This window comes from Phalacrocorax carbo, chromosome 5 (assembly GCF_963921805.1).
Source record: "Phalacrocorax carbo chromosome 5, bPhaCar2.1, whole genome shotgun sequence".
Taxonomy (NCBI): domain Eukaryota; kingdom Metazoa; phylum Chordata; class Aves; order Suliformes; family Phalacrocoracidae; genus Phalacrocorax; species Phalacrocorax carbo.
The window spans coordinates 71,939,860-71,961,268 of record NC_087517.1 but is presented as its reverse complement, the minus strand read 5'-3'; the positions used below and the strand labels follow the sequence as shown (position 1 = coordinate 71,961,268).

At 65.7% G+C, this 21,409-nt stretch overlaps 2 protein-coding genes across 7 annotated transcripts; both read left to right on the top strand.

Moving 5' to 3' along the window:
• The first annotated feature begins 325 nt into the window (after window positions 1–325).
• On the top strand, window positions 326–8,753 carry SSRP1 (structure specific recognition protein 1). 2 transcript variants are annotated; one of them, XM_064453191.1, is made up of 17 exons: window positions 326–465; window positions 1,129–1,311; window positions 2,043–2,228; window positions 2,486–2,591; window positions 3,223–3,413; window positions 3,491–3,721; window positions 3,818–3,921; window positions 4,055–4,183; window positions 4,559–4,780; window positions 4,878–4,950; window positions 5,452–5,590; window positions 5,727–5,772; window positions 6,401–6,524; window positions 7,022–7,192; window positions 7,506–7,597; window positions 7,815–7,998; window positions 8,295–8,753. In XM_064453191.1, exons 2-17 carry the CDS (start codon window positions 1,258–1,260, stop codon window positions 8,361–8,363), a joined length of 2,121 nt encoding a protein of 706 aa, XP_064309261.1. In that variant the 5' UTR covers window positions 326–465; window positions 1,129–1,257; the 3' UTR covers window positions 8,364–8,753. The 2 variants fall into 2 exon arrangements, with proteins under 2 accessions (XP_064309261.1, XP_064309262.1); XM_064453192.1 differs by having other exon boundaries at window positions 463–498.
• Window positions 8,754–9,762: 1,009 nt separating this feature from the next.
• TNKS1BP1 (tankyrase 1 binding protein 1) lies at window positions 9,763–21,403 on the top strand. 5 transcript variants are annotated; one of them, XM_064453190.1, is made up of 13 exons: window positions 9,763–9,883; window positions 10,313–10,437; window positions 11,088–11,222; window positions 11,420–12,065; window positions 12,828–12,897; window positions 13,746–15,065; window positions 15,584–17,646; window positions 18,740–19,073; window positions 19,338–19,470; window positions 19,573–19,712; window positions 19,877–20,043; window positions 20,676–20,740; window positions 21,047–21,403. In XM_064453190.1, the coding sequence occupies exons 3-12, from the start codon at window positions 11,135–11,137 to the stop codon at window positions 20,734–20,736; spliced, it is 5,022 nt and encodes a 1,673-aa protein (XP_064309260.1). In that variant the 5' UTR covers window positions 9,763–9,883; window positions 10,313–10,437; window positions 11,088–11,134; the 3' UTR covers window positions 20,737–20,740; window positions 21,047–21,403. The 5 variants fall into 5 exon arrangements, with proteins under 5 accessions (XP_064309260.1, XP_064309259.1, XP_064309256.1 ...); XM_064453189.1 differs by having other exon boundaries at window positions 12,825–12,897; window positions 18,743–19,073; XM_064453186.1 differs by having other exon boundaries at window positions 12,825–12,897.
• Window positions 21,404–21,409: the final 6 nt, after the last annotated feature.

The window sequence follows — 21,409 nt, the reverse complement described above, 5'->3', positions numbered from 1 at the left end:
AGCTTGGGGTGCCCGGGTTTGGGGGGTCCCGGGGGGGCTCGTGTGGTGGGTGCCCTGTCTGTGCGGCCCTCAGGTTTGGGGGTGCCCCGCTTTGGGGGCCCCCGCGGTTACGTCATGGGAATCGCCCGACACTGACCAATGGGGGCGCGGCCCCTCGACCAGCGGCCCCCCACCCCCGCCACCGCCTCTCTATGGTGCCCGGCGGGGCAGCGCGGCGGGTGAGGCCCTGGCAAGCGGCCGCTCTAGCCGCACTCCCCCCACCCCGCCCCGATGGCGGGGCGGACGCGGGACCCTGCCGCCTCTCTAGCCAGAGCCCTCCGGGCGCTCTATAATCCCGCCCGCGTCCCTGCCGCGCGGTCCTCCCGCGCCCCGCGGTGGCGCCTAGAGCGGCTCCTCTCTATGGCGGAAGTGGGGGCGGCTTCCGGCGGCAGCGGCGGCGGCGGCGGGGGGGAGGCTCCGCGCGAGGTTCGTGTTGCGCAGGCGGGAAAAGTGGCGGCGGTGCGGGGGGGGCCGGGATGGCGGGGGGGCAGGCCCGGGGGGGGCGGGGCGGGGTGGGGGGGCCCGGGATGGTGGGGGGGCCGGAGTGTGTTGGGGGGTCGGCATGGTGGGGGGGCCGGAGTGTGTTGGGGGGTCGGCATGGTGGGGGGGCCGGGGCTGGCTGGGGGGCAGGCCCGGTATAGGGGGGGGCCGGGATGGCGCGGGGGGCCCGGAGAGGCGCTTGGCCTCGCGGGGAACTCAGGGCGAGGGGGATTTGGGGACGGGATTTGGGGTGCGGGGCGGGGCACCGGGGAGGGCAGGGCTGGAGGGAGCGAGGGTGGCGGGGGGACACGGTGTGGTGGTGGTGGGGGCGCAGGGGAAGGCCCTGGGCCGGGGCATATCGGGGGGAGGGGGAGTGGGGGGAGGGCTTCGGGCATGTCTGGGTCACCCCCCGCGAGCGGCTCGCGTGATTCCCCCGAGGCGCAGCGTCCTGGGGGGGTGAGGAGAGCGGGGCTGGGGGCGGGAGCTGGTTTGGAGGGATGGAGGTTTGGTTCTGGAGGCGCCGGTATGGCTATGCAGGGGAGGGCCAGCAGCCATCTTCCCCCCGGGGAGCCTCCTTGGAGTTGTGCTCACCCTCCTCTTCCTCCGCAGCTGCTCTGTCCCTGTCCCCACCTGCGGCTGGCCCGGGGCATGCCGGGCTGGGGGGGGAACTGAACGACTCGCTGCGCTTGGCCTCCTTCCCCTCCCAAACCCCAGGTGCCGCCGCCTCCCCCAGCCGCCATGGCCGACACGCTGGAGTTCAACGAGATATACCAGGAGGTGAAGGGATCCATGGTGAGCGAGGGGGGATGCGGTCCCCAGGGAGACCCTCTGGGGCTTCGGCGGGTGGCACATCGCGCTGAGACCCACTCGCCCAGCCGAAACGCCGCAGGGCGCTTCCCCTGCCCTGGCGGCTCTGCCGCTGCCTCGTCCTGGCACAGGGTGTTTTGCTGATCTTGCCTAGAAGCGGGGAGCGGAGGCGCCTCCTTTCCGGGGCTGAAGTGTTTTGGAGCATCAACGGGGGCTTTTAGTGCCAGCCCGTTGCGGAGCGAGCAGGGTTGCGGTTGGGAATGCTTCCAGGAGGAGAGAGAAGGGATGCCAGCTCTGTGCGTCCAGCGTAGCTGCGGCGAGGGGGTTGTGTGTCGGCTGTCGGCGTGTTCCAGCGCCGGGGAGCGGGTGGGGGCGTGTTGCGGTGGTGATGAGTGTGTCTGGGTCACCCTTAACCCTCTGGCTTTTGGGATGTTGTCCCCGAAAGCCCAACAGGGCTACAGCAGTGTAGTGGCACCGAGGGTGCTGGCGACTGTCTCGTGGCCCCTTGAATCCAGAATTCAGGTGGCGAGGAGTGTATGAGGGCTAAAGCTGGTTGGCGGTCGGGGAAGTCGCCTTGTTTTACCTGGAGGGGTTGTGCAGCTGCCTGTTGCACACCAAGGGCGCAGTTCCCTGCTCTGGAGCCTGTTGGTGCCGTTGGGCTGTGCCCCTGTGTGTGGGGTGAGCCGCCCCTGCCTCACACCTCCCTCTCCCGCCAGAACGATGGGCGGCTGCGGCTGAGCCGCCAGGGTGTCATCTTCAAGAACAGCAAGACAGGGAAGGTGGACAACATCCAGGCCTCGGAGCTGGCTGAGGGTGTGTGGCGGCGCGTGGCGCTCGGTCACGGCCTCAAGCTGCTCACCAAGAATGGACACGTCTACAAATACGATGGCTTCCGGGAATCGGTGAGTCCCCCGGCACCTGCCCACCTGCCGCGTCCTTGTCCCTGGCTGGTGGCTCTTCTCTTGCTGGCTTGTGTTTGTCTGGTATCAAGCTGTGCTCACTGTGAGTCTCACAGCACCGACCCCCTAAGAATAGCGCTGACCCCTGTTTTTCTTGCTACTTCCCTTGTGCTGGGGGGCTGCATCACAGTTACAGGCTCTGGGCATCCCCCGCCCATACCTGGTGGTTTCTGACGGACGTTCCCTCCTTCTCTGCCCAGGAATTTGATAAGCTCTCAGATTTCTTCAAGGCCCACTATCGCCTGGAGCTGGCGGAGAAGGACCTGTGCGTGAAGGGTTGGAACTGGGGGACCGTGAGGTTTGGAGGTGAGTCGTGGTGGCACCGTTACTGGCGTGGGGGAACCTCCGTGCTGGGTGTGGCCTGTGGCGGTGGGGCTGCTCTGGTAGCTGGGACGGTTTCCCACCAGCATGGCTGTTCCTGCAGCACCCAGCCCTGGGTGGCAGCCGATTTCTGGTGGTGTCCTCGGGTACAGCGAGGATGGTGGTCATCCCAGGAAAGCAGGAGATACCTGCGGGCCCCAAGTCCAGGGGGAGGGTTTTCGAGGCAGGGAACGCTCAGCGTAAAAAAGGTCAGCATGGGAGCTGTGAGCACCTGGGAGAGCCTGCTGGTTCCTGAGGGAGCCCGGGGAGCTGGGGGACGCTCCTCCCTGGTCGGAGACGGGGGGAACATGATGGTTCTCTCCCGTTTGTTCTAATCAGTATCGATCTCTGGGGCTGTAGTGAGAAGGAGAAAGCCTGGAGATTTGGGAGGGAGCACAGGAACTTGGAGAGGAGAGGCATTGCTAGATTTTGGGAGGAGACCAACGCTGCTGCTGGAGACGGGATCTAGGAGGATACTGTGGGTCTGCGCTGTGGGGTTTAGATTCTTGTCCCTGCCTCGTAGTGCAGTAGTTGCAGCCTGTCACAGCAGGGTCATGCCTCCCCTGCACACCTGCAGGGCAGCTGCTCTCCTTTGACATCGGGGAGCAGCCGGTGTTCGAGATCCCCCTCAGCAACGTCTCTCAGTGCACGACGGGCAAGAACGAGGTGACGCTGGAGTTCCACCAGAACGATGATGCAGAGGTCTCGCTCATGGAGGTTCGCTTCTACGTGCCCCCGACCCAGGAGGACGGCGTGGACCCTGTGGAGGTGAGTGGGCATCCGGCAGGTCAGGCAGAGGGGATAGCTGGGTACCCTCACCTGGCCGTAACTCCCTTCCCTTGCAGGCCTTCGCTCAGAACGTCCTCTCCAAGGCGGACGTGATCCAGGCCACTGGCGATGCCATCTGCATCTTCCGGGAGCTGCAGTGTCTGACGCCTCGTGGGCGATACGACATCCGCATCTACCCCACCTTCCTGCACCTCCACGGCAAGACCTTCGACTACAAGATCCCCTATACGACTGTGCTGCGCCTCTTCCTGCTCCCGCACAAGGACCAGCGGCAGATGTTCTTTGTGGTGAGGAGGGGGTGAGGGGTCTTCCTGCCCCTGGGGAAGAGTGACAAGCATTGGGTTCAGGGGATTTCAGGTCCTTGTCTCCTCTTCTCTTTTCAGATCAGCCTGGACCCCCCAATAAAGCAAGGCCAGACCCGCTACCACTTCCTTATCCTGCTCTTCTCCAAGGATGAGGACATCTCCCTGACCCTCAACATGAACGAGTAAGTTCCTCTCCTGCCAGGCCACTTCCTTGACCCCCTCCCTGCACCTGGGGGCTCTGGGGAGCTGGGAGGGAGGTAACGAACCTCCTGGGTTTCCGTTCTCACTGTTGCTCTCTCTCTTTTGGCCACGCAGAGAGGAGGTGGAGAAACGCTTCGAGGGGCGGCTCACCAAGAACATGTCGGGCTCCCTCTACGAGATGGTCAGCCGTGTCATGAAGGCGCTGGTGAATCGCAAGATCACAGTGCCTGGCAACTTCCAGGGGTGAGGCATGCTGCTGCCAGCCGAGGGGGGTGCGGGTGGTGGAATGTGGGATCCTCCTGCTGCAGGAAAGGGCGCGGAGATCAGGAGAGAAGCAAAGAGTGCCTTGCCCTCCCTTGGGCAGGGGAAGCTGCTCATTTGGTAGTCTGAGGGCAGCTGTTCGAGACCCCTCCCTGCCTGGCAGCAGGACTGGCCCTTCTCTTTCTGTCTTGTTCCTGTGGTCAGGGAGAAGGGGCTCTGAGAGATTTGCACCTCATGCTGGGGGAGCAGCTGATGGGCTTCTCCAGGCTGCCAGAGTCCTCTGTCTTGCCGTGGGGACGGGCGTGGGGAGGGTGTTTGCTCCCTGTGGGTGCAAGACAGCCATGCTTGCTCTCGCAGACACTCCGGAGCCCAGTGCATCACCTGCTCCTACAAGGCCAGCTCGGGGCTCCTCTACCCGCTGGAGCGTGGCTTCATCTACGTGCACAAGCCGCCTGTGCACATCCGCTTCGACGAGATCTCCTTTGTCAACTTTGCCCGTGGGACCACCACCACCCGCTCCTTCGACTTCGAGATCGAGACCAAGCAGGGCACGCAGTACACCTTCAGCAGCATAGAGAGGTGGGCGCGGGGCCCGGGCAAGCTCTCGCCGGGCTGCTCTCTGTGCCGCTGGCACCCTGATTGCCTCCTGTCCCTGACTGCCCCGTCTGTCCTGCAGGGAGGAGTACGGGAAGCTCTTCGACTTTGTCAATGCCAAGAAGCTGAACATCAAGAACAGAGGCCTCAAGGAGGTACCTGCTGAGCCGGGCTTGTTCCCTGTGCCCCACTGGACGCGCTGCCCCGCTGGCTGGGGTGGGGAGGGAGCTGGGGGCTGTCTTCTCTCCAAAATCTTGCTGCTTTTCCCTTTTTTTCACCTCTCTTTTCTCTCCTTGCCCTTGTAGAGGAAAAAGGTCCGTGCGATACCCCTTCCTCTTTCTCCTCTTCCTCCTCCTGGTGCAGGTTTCCTTTGCATGGCCGTGGTGGTCCCTGACTAAACCCAGTAACTCTGGCATGATTTGCGAGAGGGGGCCCCCCCTAACTCAGATAACTTTTCTGTCCCTCTCTCTGGAGCCCTGACAGGGATAAGGAGGGGACGTGGCAGGTGTCCCGTCCCCCTGCCCCCTGCATGCATCTGGGGCCTGCCCAGGGGCCGTGCCCGCTCAGGAGCATGCCAGGAGTTGCAGTTTCCAGAGGGGGGTTGTGTGCAGGCGGGGGGAGTGCAGGGAGTGGCTCTCATGTCGTCTCTTCCACAGGGCATGAAGCAGAGCTACGACGAATATGCTGACTCCGACGAGGACCAGCACGATGCCTACTTGGAGAGGATGAAGGAGGAGGGCAAGATCCGGGAGGAGAATGCCAACGACAGCAGCGACGGCTCTGGGGAGGAGACTGGTGAGGGCTGAGGCTGGGCAGCCGTGAGGGGCTGTTGGGGGGGGTCTTTGGCACTCAGGCCTCTTCCCCTGCCTCCAGTGAAGTCCTGTCCATCCTCGCGTTGCTATAAGCTGACCCCTGTGCTCTCTCCTTCCAGATGAGTCCTTCAACCCTGGAGAAGAGGATGATGATGTGGCTGAAGAGTGAGTAGAGGCTGGGTAGGGGTCTGTCTAGGGGGGCCTTCTGGAAGGTGCTGTTTGAGGGTGTCATGGGGGCAGTGGCGGCGTTGGGCTGTGTGAGCCCTGGGGAATGCTCCAGGCACGGCCGGTATCACTTTATAAAGGCATGGACTTAAAAATCCTGAGAAGCGGGTGCAGTTCTGGGCACTCTCTGCGACAATGACATTACACAGCTTGAAAGGGGTCGAGAAGGGCGACTGGGGGGTCAGGTGGCTCCTGGGTGAGGCCTCGGCAGCCTCTGCACCAGCGCGAAGGGCTGTTGTGCCTGTGCTGGTGAGCACGGGTTCAGCCCAACGGGAGGAGGTGGATCTTGGTGCAGTTGAGCCGCGTGGCGTTGTGAATGCCTAAAATTTACAGGAAGTGGGAAGATGATGAGCCGTGTTCGTGGAAGGAGAATCCCCTGAGAGCTGTTAAGCATGAACACAACAGCTTCAGCTCAGGAAGTCTCTGAATTATGGGTTGCTGGAGGTTGGGAGAGTTCAGGGGCAAGTCTTCCTGCCTGCTTGTTGCTGCTACGTCTTCCCCACCTCATGCTTCACCTTTTTGGGGTGGGGGTCTGGAGCTGTCACTGAAGCTGAGTACCTCCACACAGGTTTGACAGCAACGCCTCGGCCAGCTCCTCCAGCGGTGACGGTGACAGTGACCGGGACGAGAAGAAGCCAGCCAAGAAGGCCAAGATTGTCAAAGACCGCAAGCCCCGCAAGAAGCAGCTGGAGGTGAGGGGTTGCTGCAGGCGGATTGTGGAGAGCAGGACCTGCTCCTGGAGCATGGGTGGCGGTTCCCCATCGGGAGCCGCACCGGGGAGATGCGCGTCGCAGCCCATCAGCTGAGCCGCTTCACCTCAGCCTCCTGCCGTGGTCTGATCTGGTGGCACCACCTCGAGCTTTGCCCTGGCTGAGGCAGGTGTCCACGCCTGACGTCGCTGCCTCTGCAGATGAGCTTAGGTTGAGCCTCTTGCAAAGGGTGCGCTGGCCCCACGCCTAGCCGGTCCTTTTGGTTGTTGGGGGACTTGTCTCCAACAACCTCCCCTTTTGGCTTTTGTTGGTGTGACCTGACAACCTGTCTCCCCTGGTGGTGTAGCTGAATTGCTGGTGGGATGTAGGTGGCGAGCTGAGACCCAGCCCTTTGTCTCAGGGCAACCCCAGGTCCCGAGGTCTTTAGTGAGTGCTGCCATCTGACGCTTTCACGCCTGTTCTCGCTCCCTGCCTCCTAGAGCAAGAAGGGGAAAGACCCCAACGCTCCTAAGCGGCCAATGTCAGCTTACATGCTCTGGCTGAACGCCAACCGTGAGAAGATCAAGTCAGACCATCCTGGCATCAGCATCACAGACTTGTCCAAGAAGGCTGGGGAGCTCTGGAAAGCCATGTCCAAGGAGAAGAAAGAGGTGAGGGATGGGGCATCTGGGTTGCTCTGCTGGTGGGGAGAGCTGAGGCTGGAGATGTGGAGGCCTGGCACGCCCTCGCTTGCTCTCGGCAGCCTGGTGCTTCGTAGTCGGGAGGTCAGGACAGGAGTGCGGCGGTGGGGAGGTGATGTCTTTGGGCTGGTGAGCTGCTGGGTGAGCGTAGGCTTGATCCGAGGTGGCGAGGGATGTGGTAGGAGCGCTGGTGTGGTGTGGGTGAGATGGTGTTGGGCTCTGGGGGTGCAGGTGGTGGTGGAGGGGGAGAGGAGGCCCTGCTAACCTTGTCCTCTTGCTGCAGGAGTGGGATCGCAAGGCAGAAGATGCCAGGAGGGACTACGAGAAGGCCATGAAGGAGTACAGCGTGGGCAGCAAGTCAGAGAGCTCCAAGATGTGAGTGTGCTGAGCAGAGAGGGCTGGCGGGAGGGGTGGCAGAGCTTCGCCCCTCTGAAATCGGGCCGTTCCCCACCCATCATGGTGTCTGGGCCTCCCCAGGGCTGGGGTGTGTGTGATGGGTGTCCTTGGCTCTTTGGGGCTAGGGCCAGGGCTGGTGGGCTGTCAGTGGGGTAATGCTTCTCCCCTCCTGTCCCCCCTCCCAACACACATGCAGGGAGAGGTCTAAAAAGAAGAAGAAGAAGCAGGAGAAGCAGATGAAGGGGAAAGTGGAGAAGAAAGGAGCCCCCTCCAAGTCTTTGTCCTCCACCAAGTCCCCTGCCAAGAACATGAGCGAGAGTTTCAAAAGCAAGGAATTTGTCTCCAGTGACGAGAGCTCCTCTGGAGAGAGCAAGAAGGAGGTAGGGCTCTTGGTGGGTTGGCTGGGGTGTGTCTCCTGGCCCATCTTCCCCGGGGGGAACGCTCTGCTGGTCTCTCTGGAGGGTGCCTGCTCATCCCACCCCTGCAGGGGCTGGGACCCTCTGGCACCTCTTGTCTGTGGTACGCTGGTCACATCCCTGTGGGTGGGGGCCTGGCTGTGGCTGCGTGTGTTCCCAGGTCACCGCTGTCACCCCATCCCTGCTGCGGGGCACAGGAGAGGCGGGGGGTGGGAGCTGACCTCATCCCCTGCTGCCCTGACCTCATCCCCTGCCCGCAGGACTCGGAGGAGGAGGGAGTCGCCAGCCTGCCCCCCAGCTCGGAGGAATCTGCGTCCGGCTCGGATTAGCCCTGTCCCCAGCTGGCTCCAGGCTGGTTCCCCGACGGGCGAGAGGACTGGGCAGGCCAGCCCCGTGGCAAGGGACCTGGGTCTCGGGCTCCGGCTGGCTCCCAGCCCGCCTCACCATGATGCCAAGGGTGGGGAGACACGGGCGTGGGGTTGGAGGGCCCCTGGCCCCCTGCCCAAGCCCTCAGTGCCTGGCTGGGGGAGCGAGACCCCGTGAAGGAGGGAGGCCCTGGAGGGGCCTCGGTCCCACCTCAGCCCTGTTTCGCAGCAATTTATTTTTTTTAAATACTCGGGTTTGTTTCCGTCTCTTTTCTTTCCTTTTTTTTTTTTTTCTTTTTGTATTTTGGGTTCGTTCACATGGCAACGCGGATTGAATAAAAAAACCCCACCGAGGGCGTGAGTGTGGGTGCAGAGCTGGGGAGGGAGCGGGGCTGTTCCCCCTCCTTCCTCCCCCGGCAGTGGGGCCTCGGGGCCGGCTTGCGCCAGCCCTCCTTCCCTGCTGCCGGCCGCAGCTTCGCTCCCCTCCTTGAACGGGGGCCAGCAGCTGAGCTCACTCCCTGCCCGTCCATTAGCGGCCCCCGGCCCCTCCTCGGCCTCCCTCAGCCTGCAGAGGAGCCATCAGCCTCCTAATGGAGGCCCCTCGGTCGATCCTGATGTGATTGGGTTTTTTTCCACCTCCCTGATGAGCTGCCGCGGTGGGGGGAACCGGCCCCATCCCATCAGCGCTGCTTCCCCATGACGGCGGCCGCTTCCCGGCCTGGCTGCGGGGAGCCGGCCCTGGGGGACGGGGCGAGGCCGCGGCTGCCCGTGGCTTTACCGGCACCCCCAGCCTCCTGCTGGCGGGGTGTTGCGAGCTGCCTGTGTGTTGGAGCTGGGGTGTCGCAGGGAGCTGTGCGTTGTGGTCAGGTGTCGGGCAGGGAGGTTGTGGGGTGTAATGGGGTGAGTCGGGGAAGGCTGGGGGTGCTGCCAGCCGGCTGTGCATGGTGGTGGGGCGCTAGGTTGGGAGGGCACAGGGTGTTGCGAGCCGGCTGTGCGCTGCAGCAGGGCCTGGGGCAGGGGTGTCCGTGGGCGGGCAGGACCCAGCTGCATCGGAGGGTACCCACCGCGGCGGCGGTGCACCGCCAGCAGCACCCCAGCGGTCAGGCAGCGGTGGGAGACCCGCTAGCGCCCCTTCTGTGGTAAACCCCGCGGCGGGAGGGGTGTGGCGCGGCGCCTCTCTAGCCCTTCCTCTCGGCGGTCCCACCCGGCCACGCGGCGCAGGGGCCGCTCTGGCCCGCCGCTCTCGTTGGTGGGCGGAGGGGTGGGGCGGAGGGGGCGCGGCCAGCCGCGTAAGGGAGGGCGGGCACGCGCGCTCATGAATATGCAACGACGGCGGCGGCGGCGGCGGCGGCGGGTGAGGCGGGGGTCGCTCCGGTGGGCCGGGCCTACGGGGAACCGGGATCCTCACACCGGGCTCGTGGGGCCCACTAGGACCGAAGCCGCGGGGTCCAGCTGCTTCATCCCCGGCGGGCCCCGCGGGCCCGGTACCTCCCCCCTTCCCCAAAATCGAGCGGGGGGCTCCGTTGCCAAGCGACCGGCCTAGGCCTGCTGGCTGCGGCCTACCCAGCTACTCGAGCGGGGGTTTTGTTGCCGGGGCAACGGGAGTAGGCCCCGCCGGAGGAGTGTTGTGGGGCGGGGGGGGGGGGGGGGGGGGGGGCGGAATGGACGGATAGACGGACCCGCATCCCGGGGCGGGGAGCGGCGCCTCGTCATCGTCCCGGGGCTGCCAAGGGGTTGGGAAACGGGCCCGATGGTTTCCAGATGTGGGTTGGGGCGGCCGTGACGCCGGTTCACCCGTGGGAGGGGGGCCGGGGGGGGGTGGGCCCCGGCGGGGCAGGAGGGAGCGGGGAGGGGAGGGCCGCGGAGGGCCGGGCCGGGAGGAGGCACCGAGCGGGTTTTTCCTGTCCCCGCAGCCCCGGTGAGTCACGGGAGCGGCGGCGGCGGCTGCGTGAGACCCGTGGGGACGGTAACCCCCCCCCTCTGCGACCCCCCACCCGTGTCCCCGGCCCACCCCGGACATGAGGCTGCTGTGGGGAAGGTGAGTGGGGCACCCCGCGGCCGGGGCGCGTGTGCGGGGGTGCCCCCGGCGCCGGAGGGGCCGGCACAGCCTGCGGAGCTCGGTGCGGTGCCGGGAGGTGGCACAGGCCGGCCGAGGGTCGGGACACGGCCTGCGGGCCTTGGCGAGGGCTTGGCGTAGGCGGACTGGGACTGGTGTGCAGGGGAGAGGGCTGGTGTGGTAATTGGGGCAAACTGGGGCCCAGCCCGGTGTTTGGGGGGGTTGGCACAGGTCGGTGGGGGTGACGGGTGTGTGTCTGGGTGCTGGGACGGGCTAACTCAGGGCTGGTGTGGGTAAATGAAGAGCTGCAGGGTGTTTGGGGAGTTCATGGTGTGCAGGGGCCGGTCCAGGTGGATGAGGGCAGGGTACACACATGTTGGTGCAGGCGAGCCGGGGCTGGTGTACAAAGGGTGGTACGGGCAAAGAGGGGGTTGGCGATGCGATAGCGGTTTGCCACGCTGTCTGAGTGCCGGCACAGGTGGACGCTGGGGTTCAGCGCAGGGCTGGGAGGTTGGTACCACGGCACAGCATGGCCGGCGGAGGTGGCTGCCAGCTACCGGGTCCCGCTGGCCTCAGAGCCCTGGCAAAGGGACGCTCCCTGAAATGCTTTTTCCTCCTTCCTCTCTCCCCAGGGGCTGACCCTCCACCGTGTCCACTGAGCTCCGGCCCTGGTTTCACCATGGCCTCACAGCCGCAGCCCCTGCGCCCCACCTTGCCCTGTGCTTCCACTGGTGGGGCTGGGCTGGCAGCTGGCAGCCCTGACAAAGGTCTGTTCCTGTGGATGTGGGAGAAATCGGGGTTGGGGGGTTTGCTGGTTTGGTCTGTGCTGGGAAAGCCCCCCCACCGGAGGATGCCAGGCTGGCACCTGAGATCTGGTGTGCCTTGCTGGCCTTCCCCAGGGAGCCCGGTGGGGCTGTGGTGCTCCTCCAATGTGGCATTTCTCCTCTCCTCGCTTCTCTTGCAGCCAATGCTCGCCCCAAGCCACCTGTCCGGCCCAAACCCCGGGTGCTGCCCAAGCCAGCTGTGCCCACCAAGCCCTCCCTGCCGCACCCCCCGCCAGGGCCGCGGCACCCTCGCCCGGAGCTACCCTCTGCTGAGAAGATAAACCGCCTGGCAGGGCCCCAGCCCTACAGTGGGGGCAGCTCGGTGGGGCCCCTCAGGCGCCCCTCCTTCACCCTCAAGTCGCCTGAGACCCCCAACGGGAAGGGTCTCCTGTCCCCTCCACTCGCAGCTTCTGAGGACTCGGGTTCAACCCCCAGTGAGGAGGTGCCTGCCGCCCCACCGACCCCTCCTCGTAAAGGCCCGGCTCCCTTCAAGGTGACGCCAGTGCCGGTGGCGTCCAAACCAGACCGATTTCCTGGCACCACCGTGGAAGAGATCCTGGCCAAAATGGACAGCAGAGAGGGCCCGGGGAGCCCAGACCGAGCCCGGCTCTCACCCTTTTGCCCTGATACCTCCTCTCGCTTCGGCTCCAAGACCTTCACTGCCTTCCGGAGATGCCTCAGTGGGGAGGCAGACGGAGCCCCACCCAGCGAAGCCCGCCAGATGCCCCAGCCCGTGGTGGCCGAGCTGGGGATGGGGGATGACAGATGCCCGATTGCCGAGTTGAGGTGAGGGACCGGGGACTAATCCCGGTGGGGCAAGAGGCTGCAGGGATGGGAATAACGGAGCTGAGGTCTGGTTGCCAGCACGAGGTCGGCGTTCCTCCTCAGCAGGCAGCGCCTTGAGCTGCCTCCGTGGGAAGGCTGGGGCAGCCGCCGCAGTGCCGGGCGGTTTGTTCAGACCACAGGAACGGGCTGTCCCAGTTGAGGAGCTGCCTCCGTGCCTGCAGCCCCCGAGGGCTGGGAAGCAAGCCAGCTGGCTGTCCGCTGCCCGGACAGGGGCTGCCCCGAGGCTGGGAATAATGGGGAGGGGGTCGCTCCCCCAGGGAAATGCTCCCTTTTCCCACCCTTGCTATTTTTTTCCCTTCCGGGCTGTGCCAAGGCAGAGGGAGCCAGCAGATCTGTGGGACTCCTGGCTGCAGGATGTCCTGGGTGAAAGCCAGCGCTTGGCCATGCTCCCAAAAGCTGGGCACCTCCAGGAGAGCGAGATGGGGGCTATTTTAAACCCAAGTGTGAGAAACTCGTTCTCCAAAGGACTGAAAGCTTTCCGGAAAGGGATTGTGGCTGGTTTGCCTCCTTCCCCCCTGCCGTCAAAACTTTGCTGATAGTTTGGTGCTAGTTTTGGGTATGGCTTGCAGCAATCGAAGGGCCTCTTGTGGCTCGCCAACCCCATCCTCCTGCGGCCAGAGGTGCCTTGGCAGGCAGTGGGAGAGGAGAGCAGAGGCGCACAGGAAGAATTTATTCTCCTTCCCCATTTCTCTCCGTCAGCAGCTCCCCCCCAGCTGGCCCGAGCTGTGCCGGGGACCCCCGTGGACGCCGGAGGCCACCTTCCCCCCCTGACGTGAGTTCTCGCCTCGCCCTCCCGCGCCGTGGCGGCTCCGCTCCTGGGCTCTCTCCTTCGGGGCTCTCCTGTCTCCTCCGGGGCTCCCTCTCTGCGGGGTGCGTGTCTCTCCTTTCTCTTTGGGGTGCTGACCGCCCTTCTCTCTGGGGAAGCCAGGTGCCCCCGTGCTGGGTGCCTGGCCGCGGGGCTGGGTTATTTTCAAGGGGGTGGTGTGTGCCAGTGCCGCTGCTGAGGCGTGGGCAGGGAGCAGCCATGAGTCACCAGCCAGGGTTTGGTGACCTGGCAGGTATGTGGCAGGGCAGGCCCTTGTAGGCTCCCTGCCAACCTCCCATGCTCGGGGCGGTGACCGGGACACCAGGCCACAGTGACACTTGGGGTGGTGGCTGAGGCAGCGGCACCGGGTCACCCCAGGAAGAGGGACTAACCCCAAAGGTGCTGGGCAGGGGGTGCCCAGCCCCATGGCAGGCTGGGGGGTCTGGGCTGGGGGTGTTTTTACTTCCTCCTCCTTCAGTTCTTCCTCTCCATCTGTCTCCATGCTGCCAGCGGGTGGGTGCTTGAGGGGGGCAGTGCGGGGCTCAGGGCAGTGCCATGCACTGCCCAGCGGGGCACGGAGCAGGGCTGGGGCCACTGGGAGCCGCCCGGACTGAGTCACGCAGGAAGGGGCCTGGCGCTGGCAGGAAGCGTGGGCACTTCTTGCCTCGGGTTTGGGGAGGGCAGGGGGTGCTGGTGGGCAGGAGACTCGCCAGCTAACAGGGTAGGGGGGGTGTGTGTGTGTGTGCTGTGATTTGGGGGTGGTTCCAGCTTCCTCTCAAGTGACATGACACCCCCCTTCCCCGCTCTTTCCACAGCTCTCCTCTCTCCAGCCGGGCGCCCTTGAACCCCCTGGCTCCCCAAGGCCCCCTGCCTGCCCAGCTCCACCCCCGGGAGCTCCTTTCCAGCCCGCTGAGCCCTCTGCCTCGGCCCCTGGCTCTCCCGATGCCCCCCCAGAGCTACCGGCCCCTGGCTCCCCCACACTGGCCCCTGGCTCCCCCGAATCCCCACCTCAGCCTCCAGCCGAGGTCTCGGCCGCCTCCCTCCAGGCCCCGGGTGCTCCATCCTCTGCAGCTGAGCCCCGGCTCAGCGTCTCCCGCTCCCCTGGTTCCCCCCACACTCCCGGAGAGGGATCCCCCGATACTGCCAGTCCCCCCGGCACTCCTGAATTGCCCCCCAGAGTCACCTGCCCCCCCGGCTCTCCTGAGGCTGCCGCTCAGTACCTGGGCCCCCCCAGTCCTCCCCCTGAGCCCCCTGCTAAAGCCTCTCGTCCCCCAGGCTCCCCAGAGGGACCCGATGACTCCCCAGCATCCCCACAGTCCCCCGAGGGTCCTGTTTTCAGCCCCTCTCTGCCTTCCAGGGACTTGGGGCTCCGGCGCTCTTCAGAGGGGGTGTTGCAGCCCCCGACCGTGGGGCAGGGCATGGGGGAGCTGGGGGGCTCGCTGAGTGCCCTGCCCCATCCTGGGGACCCGCCGTCAGAGCCGTCCCTGGGCAGTGAGTCTGGCTGGAGCCTTTCGCAGTCCTTCGAGTGGACGTTCCCCTCGCGGGGGGTGCGACGGCTAGCATCCCCCCCCCGCTCCCCCATCCGGGAGGTGGCCGACTCGGGGTTGTCTGAAGAGGGCGAGTCGGATGGGGAGGATCCAGCCCCCTGCCCCCCATGCTCCCAGGGGGACAGCAGGTCCGAAGGGCCCAGCCCCACGGTGGCCAGCAGCTGGGGAGCAGAGGCGGCTCCATGTCCAGGGGGTCCTATGGCCCAGCAAGAGGCTGAGGGCCTGGCGGCGGAGGAGGAGGAGGAAGGGGAGGCAGAGCAGGATGCCACGGTGCCCTGCTCCCCTCTCTGTGTGACGGAGCCCAGCTGGGACCCAGCTGAGCCTAAGCCCCCTGCCCAGCCCGGCCTCCTCACTGAGGCCGCCCCACCGGATCTGGCCCTACCGGATCCGGCCACCGTGGCCGACTCGGCCTGGGTGCCGACGTGCGAGTCCTCTGTAAGCCTGCAGGGCCCTGGTGGGCCGGGCCCGGCCGAAGGATCCTCGAGGGGTCCTGACGCCCACGCCGACCCGGGCTGGCTGACGGAGCTGCTGGCATCGCCCAGGGCCCATGCCGCAGGGCGCAGCTCTCTGGATGCGGAGGGGCCAGAGGTAAGGGGGCGTGGGGAGCCGGGCGGCTCCGTGGCGGCAAGGGTTAATGCGGGCCACGGTGTCGGTGTGGCGCTGGGCTCCTCTCCGGCAGGGCTGGGCCTCGCCGGGCGTACGTAGGGTGGTGGGACGGGTTGGGTGGAGGCTGAGCGGGAGCGTGCCGTGACGCCAGGGAGAGCCGGGGTGCGGCCGCTGCCGCGTGCGGCCCGCTGGGGAGCCATGGCGGGTGACTCGGGGACCACGGCCATCCTCCGGCGGCTGCTGGCCAACTTGGAGCTGCGGGACGAGCTGGGGAGGGCTCGGCCGGCGCGGGGCTGGGAAGGGCCCTGGGCGGGCGTGGCAGCTGTGAGTATCCCAGCCCGGGGACAGGGGGCCCCACAGGTGGGGAGGGCTGGTGGCAGAACCTGGCTGTGTCCCCCAGGCGTCCAAGGGTATTTCCCCCCTGCTTTTCCTCTCCAATTCTCCTCTCTGCTGTGTGAGCTGGGACCGTAACCTCCCTTTAACCCCGTCTCCTCCCCCAGGACCTGCTTGGCTGGTCACGGAAGGACCTGTGCAGTGAATTTGGCATTGGCAGACCTCACCAGGCTGGCACCTTTGACTGGACCCGTGAGGCTGTGGCCAGGGAGAGAGAGTGGCCTGGTGAGACAGAGCAGGACCGGGAATTTGGGACCAAATCAAGCTGGGACGACACCTGCAGCGTCAGGGATGGGGACCGGCAGGACAGGCCCTTTGGCACCACCACGAGGGACTGGGGCAGCGATTACAAAGGGACGGAGCTGATGGGGGAAGCACGGCTGGGCTGCAGTGACTGGTCCAAATCCCATGGTGCGGGAGAAAGCTGCCTGCAGGATCAAGACTTCGGTGCCAGCAAACCCAAGTGGGGCACAGGCTATGGCCTGGACAGTGTGGGCAGCGGGGAGGACATTGGCTCCACGAAGGCTGACTGGAGCAGCAGCTTTGGTGTGGGACATGGCCGGCAGCAGGACGAGGAGCTGAGCTCCAGGCAGCCCAGCTGGGCTGGCCGGTACAGCTCCGGGGACCCAGAGCGCCAGGACAGGGAGATCACACCTGTGTGGGCTGGCGAATACGGCACCAGTGATGCAGAGATGAAGGATAGGGAGCTTACCCCAGACTGGGCCAGTAAATACAGCAGCAGGGGTGCTGAGTCCAAGGACAAGGATTTTACACTGGGCTGGGCTGGCAGATCCAGCACTGGGGACACTGGGAGCCCAGACAAGGAGCTCAGCCGCAGCAGGCTGACCTGGGACAGCAAATACAGCGCTAGGGACATGGAGAGTCAGGACCGGGAGTTCAGCCCCAGCAGACCAGCTTGTACTGGTGAGTACAGCAGCCGAGACATGGAGAGCCAGGATCGGGAGTTCAGCCCCAGCAGACCAGCTTGTACTGGTGAGTACAGCAGCCAAGACATGGAGAACCAGGATCGGGAGTTCAGCCCCAGCAGACCAGCCTGGGATAGCGAGTACCACAGCAGGGACACAGAGAGCCAGGGCCAGGAGTTCAGCCCCAGCAGACCGGCCTGGGATGATGAGCACAGCACCAGGGACACAGAGACCCGGGACGGGGAGTTCAGCCCCAGCAGACCAGCCTGGGATAGCGAGTACCGCAGCAGGGACGCAGAGAGCCAGGGCCGGGAGTTCAGCCCCAGCAGACCGGCCTGGGATGATGAGCACAGCACCAGGGACATGGAGAGCCAGGGCCGGGAGTTCAGCCCCAGCAGACTGGCCTGGGCCAGCAAGTGCAGCAGCAGAGAGATGGAGACCCAGGACAGTGGGTTCAGCCCCAGCAGACCAACCTGGGATGCCAAGTACAGCACCAGGGACGTGGAAGCCCGGGACGGGGAGTTCAGCCCCAGCAGACCAGCCTGGGCCAGCGAGTGCAGCTCTGTGAACGCCGAAAAGGAAGAAAGAGAGTTTAGTCCTGGCCAGCTGAGCTGGGCTGGTGAGTGCAGCATTGGCCAAACCGAGCTGGTCGATGCTTTTGGTGTCAGGAAAGACGGCCTGCCTGGCTCCTGTGCCACCAATCCCAAGGCCCAGGAGCCCGGCTGGGGCAGCACCGACCGGCAGGAGTGCGGTACGGCTGATAGCAGGGACTGGGCTGAAGAGCTTGGAGAAGCCGAGCGCCACAACCAGTTTGGCATCATCGGGACAGAGCGGGTGCCAGATCCCTCCAGCACCCGAGTGTCATCAGATGGCTCAATGTCCTGGGCTGGTGCAGCGAGGTCCGGCGGCCTGCCGGAGCCCCGGGGAGACTGGCACAGGGATCTCTCCTTTGGCAGCTCGGATGCCACCAGCTGTGTGGGCACTGGTGATACTGGCGGGGTTGGACCAGGCCAGACGGCCTGGGATCAGGGCCCGGGCAGCTCTGCCCAGCTCCGGGAGGCTGGCGTGGAAGAGCCAAGCTGGAGTCGGGACCTCGACGCGGCCGGATGGAGCGTGGAGCTGTGCGACGCTGAGGCCAAGCGCCAGGAGTGGGCTAGCGCGTTCGGCGCCCGCTGCGCGGCCCGGAGCTGGGACTTCAGTGCTGGGGAGCAGAGCCCGGGAGATGACACCGGCTTGGCGGACCGGTAAGGAGGGTGCTGGTGGTGTCAGCGCGGCCCCAGGGAGGGATCTATCCCCCTTGGGTGCCTGTGCTGTCATGTGGTGGGGACTTCCAATGCTGTGGGCCTTGTGCCAGTGTCCCACCATGCCTCACTTGTAGCTGGGGGACCTGCTGCCCTGGGCCCTGCGCTGCCAGAGTGCCTCTTCCCCAGCCTCCAGATTTCCCCGTGTAGCCTCCGGCCCCGCAACTGGAGCAGGAGCTTTTTGAGGGACTGGGTTTCAACTTGTCCCAGCAGGATCTGCTGTCTTGAGCTAATCCAGGAGGGGTTGATGCCTTCAGGGCTTCTTGTGCCTGCCTCCCTCCAATGTGGGGAGCCGTGTGCCAACTTTGGGGGGTGCTGGTGTTCCCTTGGCCCCCTGAAAAGGCAGCAGAATTAGCCCTGTGCCCTTACTGCTTTGCCAGGATGTGGGAACCCTGATTTCAGCCAACTCATGGAGCTGGGATTTCCCAAAATGATAATTTCCCTCAGGCTGCCTGAAAATAAGGATACCAGGAGGAGGGAAGTGAAAGCCCCACAGGCCTCGGGAGGGCCCCAGGCTGGCCAGCCTGTGTGGGACAGTGGGGAGCCCCCACCCCCTGCCCTGGGAGCTGTGCAGTTTACTGCTGCCAGCACCTTCCCACACCCTGGGTGGCCCTGATCCTCCTCCTCCTCCTCCTCCTCCTGCCCCTTGGGGCCCCTTGGTCACCTGGTCCCCCTGGCCACCTCCTGGGGACTGGTGACCCTACTGGTGGGTCTGACCCCAAGGGGGAGAGGTGGTCTGAGTCCCCTATGACAGGGTCTGGCAGCTTCCCTGCCCTCCCCAGACCCCACGTTCTGCCCCAGCCTTTGGGAAGGGGCTTTGGGGGAACTTCCCAGAGGTACCACCCCCTTGGTGTGACATCCTGGGAGAGGGGGGAGAGTCCTGGACACCTGGGTCCTGTCCTGACTTCATGGGAGCTGTGTTTGGCCCTCCCTGTGCCTCAGTTTCCCCTGGAGGCTGACGGAGGTGAGGTTCGGGGCAGGGGAGGGGTTTGCATTAGCTGGAGCTGGAGGAACTCTGGGGTCTCATCTCCCTAAGCAGAAGCCTCCATCTCACGGACCCCAGCCTGCCAACGGGCGATGCTCCAGCTGATCCCCCAGCTGCGGAGTCCCCCCAGAGTGAGCCGTCCAGCCCCACCGAGGAGGAGAGGGACCTCCCTGAGCCAGCTGCTGCTCTGCGGAGCCCCAGGGCCTCCCCCCTGCTGCCAGAGACTGCCAGTGGGACCCTGCCAGGCACGGAGAGTGAAGAAGCCCCCTTGGACCACCTGGATGGGAAGAGACCACCAAGCTGGGAGGAGAAGCAGCTCTTCCTGGGCACCCCTGAGCCCAAGGGATCCACAGACCACACTGGGGAGGAATTCTCCTTCCTGGAGGTGAGTGGGGAGGGGGCAGATTCCAGCCCTGTCCTACGGCCCTGGGGGCGCCCAGCCGTCACAGAGACACTTGTCTGGGGGCCCTGTTCCTGTCCCCTTCTAGGGCTGGTGCCTTTAGCTTCTGGCCTGAGCCCCCCAAGGGGCAGGCTGTGGATCCAGGGCCCCCCTGTGCTCTTGTGGGGGTCCACGGGCATGCTGGGTGGGTGGTTGGGGGTCCTGGGGCTCCCCGGTGCTGAGTACTGACCTGTCCCCGTGGCTCTGCAGGACACAGAGGTCCTGGACAGCAGCGTGTACCGCAGCAAGGCCAACCTGGGCCGCAAGCGTAGGCACCGGGCGCCAGCTCTCCGCCCTGGGGCTGCCTCAGAAGGGGACGGCTGGATGTTCCGGGACTCCACAGGTGAGAGCCTGTGGGACAGTGAAACGGGAGAGGGACCGTGGGGCCATCTGTCCTCAGCAGAGGTGCCTCACGGTGATGCTGTGCCCTGCGTCCTACCCGCAGAGCCCCGTCCAGCCTGCCCCGCGGCGTCCTCGGACGAGGAGGCAGCGGAAGAACCCAAGAGCCGGCGGGTGCGAGCGTCCCCGTCAAGCAAGGGTGTCAAGGTGCCGCTCTTCCCCGGCCTCAACACGTCCGCTCTCAAGGTGGGTCCCACTGGGACCTGGAGTGTGTGGGGTGGGAGGGTTTGATGAGGGCAGGGGAAACTAGGCACGTTGGGAGTGGGGGGTTGGCCAAAGTCGAGCAGTGTGGGGAGGGTGGAGGGGCCAGAGCACTCTGCGCCAGCCTGACTTCACTCCTCCGCACCCAGGCCAAGCTGAGGGGCCGAAACCGCTCAGCTGAGGAGGGGGCACTGCCGGGGGACAGCAAGGCAACCCCACCCAAGGACTCCCACGTGCAGCGCTCCAAGTCCTGCAAGATCCCCGGCTTAAGTGGGAAACCCCTGGCGCTGCCCCCCAAGCCGGAGAAGTCATCAGGGTGAGTGCTGGGGGCGCAGGACCCTGGTGGGGAGGTGAGGGCTGTGCCTGGGGGCCAGGCTCAGGGAGCAGTGGGGGTGGGAAAGGGGGGCTTGGGGTGTGGGTGCAGGTCTGGGGACAGGTGAAGCCAATGCTGTGGATGGGGGGAGGATGCTGAAGGGTGGGGAGGTGCTGGGGGGCTGGTACCCAGTTTGGTGCCCTATCGAGGGCTTGAGGCAGCGCTGAGGGTGGGTTTTCCAGAGGCATGAGGTCTTTGGGGGTGCTTTAGAGGAGTAAAGGGGCACCGGGGCTCCCCTGGGCTGGTACCCCTGGCGTTTGCAGGCAGCAGGAGGCTGGGCTGGGCCCTTGGCTGGCTGGAGCTGGGCGCGGGGGGAGGCTTTGCTGGGTGCAGCTTTCCCAGGGCCCGTTGCCTGGGGAGCAGGGCTGCTCCACCCTAAACAGTGCTTGGGACGGAGCCCTTAAAGCCCCAGCCGCCGCGGCAGCTCCCTGCCTGCCCTCCCTCCCTGCCTGCCTGAGTCCCCTGGGGAGCAGGGATTGGCCGGGGGTCCCACTTGGCTCTGCCCCCGGGGCCTCGGTCCGGGTCCCAGGGGTGTTTCTGGGGGCACCTGCCGACGCTGTGCCAACACTCACCAGGTCTGAAGCCTCTCCCCCACACTGGCTGCAAGCGCTGAAGCTGAAGAAGAAGAAACCTTGAGCGGGTGAGTGGGAGCTGGGGCGATGCCAGGGGCGGGACCCCGGCCCACCCCAGACCCTCCCAGTGCCTGGGGCAGGGCGTAGCTGGGGCCTCCCCGCGTTACTGGTGTTGGGGCTCTGTGCAGGCAGAGGGGGCCATGGCACGGGCCCCACGGCACCGGGCGGGGGGAGCATGTCCCTGGGCTCAGATGCCAGAGGCGCAGCGCCCTCCTGCCTGGTGCAGCTGAGGGACCCCCTGGAGCTGGGTCACCCCCGGGGCTGGGGCTCCTTGCAGGCGCCTCACGTCCCTCTTCCTGCTGTGTCTCTTCCAGGCTCGCTCTCCTGCCAGCGCGTCCCCGGAGGCTGACAGCCACTGTCCCCAGGATCAGGCCTGGTCCCTCCCCGTGGCGGCGCACGCGCGCACACACACACACACATATCTATGCACTTTGTACGATGCTCGCGGGGTCCCCGTCCCCCTCCCCAACACTTCCCCACCCTCCTTGGCCCACGGTCTTCCCCCAGCCTTCCCCTTCCCTCAGCCCCTGTGCCCCTGGTGGCTGGGGGGTGGGCAGCAAGCCCCCTCCCTCCCCCTCGCCCCCTGCTCTTGCATCACCCTCCAGACAAAGAGCAACTGGTCGGAATTTTGGTGCCACTTTGACAGGACAATAAAACTTCGTTGGTTGGTTCGGGGG

Bases quoted from the DNA above. Each gene is read 5' to 3' on its own strand.
- SSRP1 (XM_064453191.1), top strand. From the start codon at position 1,258: ATGGCCGACACGCTGGAGTTCAACGAGATATACCAGGAGGTGAAGGGA. The intron at 2,592-3,222 runs GTGAGTCGTGGT...GCACACCTGCAG, and splicing joins GGGGACCGTGAGGTTTGGAG to GGCAGCTGCTCTCCTTTGAC. The intron at 7,999-8,294 runs GTAGGGCTCTTG...CCCTGCCCGCAG, and splicing joins CTGGAGAGAGCAAGAAGGAG to GACTCGGAGGAGGAGGGAGT.
- TNKS1BP1 (XM_064453186.1), top strand. From the start codon at position 11,135: ATGGCCTCACAGCCGCAGCCCCTGCGCCCCACCTTGCCCTGTGCTTCC. The intron at 12,066-12,824 runs GTGAGGGACCGG...TCTCTCCGTCAG, and splicing joins TGCCCGATTGCCGAGTTGAG to CAGCTCCCCCCCAGCTGGCC. The intron at 15,066-15,583 runs GTAAGGGGGCGT...CTCCTCCCCCAG, and splicing joins TGGATGCGGAGGGGCCAGAG to GACCTGCTTGGCTGGTCACG.